We start from the raw sequence: 2,303 nt of genomic DNA, 5'->3' as shown, positions 1-2,303 counted from the left end.
ACATTATGTTTGAAGGTAGCGGTCTGGTTTCAATTGACTATCAGATTCAGTGTATACGTAACTGCTTGAAATAAACATAGAGAAGTAATGAAAAGCTAATCACTAAATGCATGATAAATCACTACTGTTCGAAATATAACTGCTGATATTGCAGCGCTTGGAAGTCAAGCTGCATTTCTGATAGCTAGTGGTCATTGTAGTTGCGGTCAGGAGACCCTAGTGATTACATTCCTTACTCTTGGTATTGGTTTGTCCGGAATACAGTACGCCGGTTTTGTGGTTAATTATCTCGATATTGCACCAACATTCGCTGGACCTCTACTAGGTATCGGCAATACGATAACATGCATCGCTGGGATCATAGGACCACTAATGGTTGGCCAACTTACTCCCACGGTAACCTTTATTTAATTTTATAACTTCCTTCTGTTTGTTACATATCGTTGGCATTTTTACCACATTTAGTTCTTAAATTTTAATTTTATTAATTTTTACTAACTTTACCTTAAGTTTTAATTTTATCTTAAATTTTAATTTTATTATTTTAATTTTATCTTAAATTTTAATTTTATTAATTTTTACTAACTTTACCTTTCATTAAATTCTAAAAAAAAAAGGTAATTTGCATATTTAAACCGGTTGATTAATGAAAAAGATGGCATTAGTGCTTTTTTTATTGATTTCTCAAATCAAGCTTTTGTGAAAATACTGATTGGCATTTCGTTTATTTTAGGGTTCGCAGCAAGAATGGCAGTTAGTTTTTTGGATTACTGGCGGGGTGTTATTAGCCGGTACTACCATATTCTGTTTATTTGCCAAAGGTGAAGTGCAGCCTTGGGCATTGGGCGATATTGACAAAGACGAAAATTGTGAGCTGGAAAAAAAGACGCTTAATACTTCGGAAAGCTCACCTTAATTAGTAAAAATTCTTCTTAGATAAGGGTGACAAAAACTAAATTTGAATATTTTTTGTTGATTTTGCAAATGTGATTTCGATGGAGTGAGCAACTAAAGAAATCTTTTATTCCTCTGTCATTACGAGCGCAATAGCCGTTAATTATTGATTGTTATTTTTGTAAACAAACATTTCCGAGATGTATACAATGTTGTTATTGTCACGTAATTTAATGATTTTCATCTCCTAATTAACCTTTCCATTTCGTTTTTTCCCTTTCCTAATTTGTCAACGGCTTGGCTTCTCTTACTTGAAGATTTGATTTGTCAACCTATGATCAATTCAATTTAAATCAGTTTTTAATAGTGATGGTTTTTGAAGACTTCAGTAACATTTTCCGGAATGATGCTGTGCGATTCGTCAAACCGGTTCTGTTCATTTCTGATCTGATTCATAAAAACAAGTTTTAATTTCTGGGAAAATGGCCTCAGTGTAAAAGCATTAATCTCGATAAATGGAAAGGTGAACTTCGATGAGGCAGTGAATTAAGCAAGTTTTTTCTACCTCCCTAATTAGGCTTTATCCATTCATCTGTTTAGGGGTTCAATAAAAAAAAAAAAGGAAAAATGTCGTCTAAAATAAGTATCCCGAACCAGGTGATGTTAAGTGGTTAATATCGCCGCTGTTGCCGGATTCTTTGCAGGAATAGATAAACATACGGAATATTTATTCTCCAATCAGTGAGGTAGTAATACGGAGATCGAGGAAGATAATGTTACGGTTGATGGAAGTCACCATAATCATACCGGATGTTCTTCTTGATCGGACCTTGAAATCTTTCCGGAGCCATGAATTTCATTTCACCATCCGCTTTTGCAGTTGCCTGGAAATGTTGGATTGAGACCGGTCATTCTGATATTCTATAGGAAAAAAAATCGATGTGTTAAAAGATGTGAATTCGGAGTGGATGTCAGGAATAGAAATCAGAGCTTCATTCCTATCTCACTACTGAAAGTTCATTTCACTCTTTAAAGACAAGATCGATCAATCAGTAAACGGAAGAAGGAAAGGTATATTAACTCACCTGTAACACAGGTATGCATGCCAGGGCGATTGTTTCAATTTGTTCCGAATAGGTTTGACACAGTTCGTCGAATTCTAACACACGAATTTGATAGCGAAGCGGCTCGCATTCGAAGATTCGTTTACCGATCAATTTGGACGGCGGATGCGCGCACATGCAGCGCACTTCCGTCAGAGCTGCCGGAACTCTCTTAAAATATCATACGGACTAATACTACCAGTATAATAATATATATATATATATATATATATATATATATATATATATATATATATATATATATATATATATATATATATATATATATATATATTATATATTATA

The 2,303-nt window shown here is 34.0% G+C and overlaps 2 protein-coding genes across 2 annotated transcripts; one reads left to right on the top strand and one right to left on the bottom strand.

Moving 5' to 3' along the window:
- Window positions 1–5: 5 nt before the first annotated feature.
- LOAG_14776 (hypothetical protein) lies at window positions 6–1,382 on the top strand (the record flags this gene model as incomplete). Its single annotated transcript, XM_020448854.1, has 3 exons — window positions 6–57; window positions 155–396; window positions 734–1,382. The coding sequence occupies 3 exons, from the start codon at window positions 6–8 to the stop codon at window positions 914–916; spliced, it is 477 nt and encodes a 158-aa protein (XP_020301030.1). The 3' UTR covers window positions 917–1,382.
- Window positions 1,383–1,612: 230 nt separating this feature from the next.
- Window positions 1,613–2,174, bottom strand: LOAG_14775 (hypothetical protein). Its single transcript, XM_003150268.2, has 2 exons — window positions 1,980–2,174; window positions 1,613–1,778 (listed from the first exon to the last, which is right to left on the bottom strand). Exons 1-2 carry the CDS (start codon window positions 2,133–2,135, stop codon window positions 1,671–1,673), a joined length of 264 nt encoding a protein of 87 aa, XP_003150316.1. The 5' UTR covers window positions 2,136–2,174; the 3' UTR covers window positions 1,613–1,670.
- Window positions 2,175–2,303: the final 129 nt, after the last annotated feature.

Source organism: Loa loa, assembly GCF_000183805.2.
Source record: "Loa loa unplaced genomic scaffold supercont3.803, whole genome shotgun sequence".
Lineage (NCBI taxonomy): Eukaryota > Metazoa > Nematoda > Chromadorea > Rhabditida > Onchocercidae > Loa > Loa loa.
This window is presented reverse-complemented; position numbering and strand designations above follow the sequence as displayed.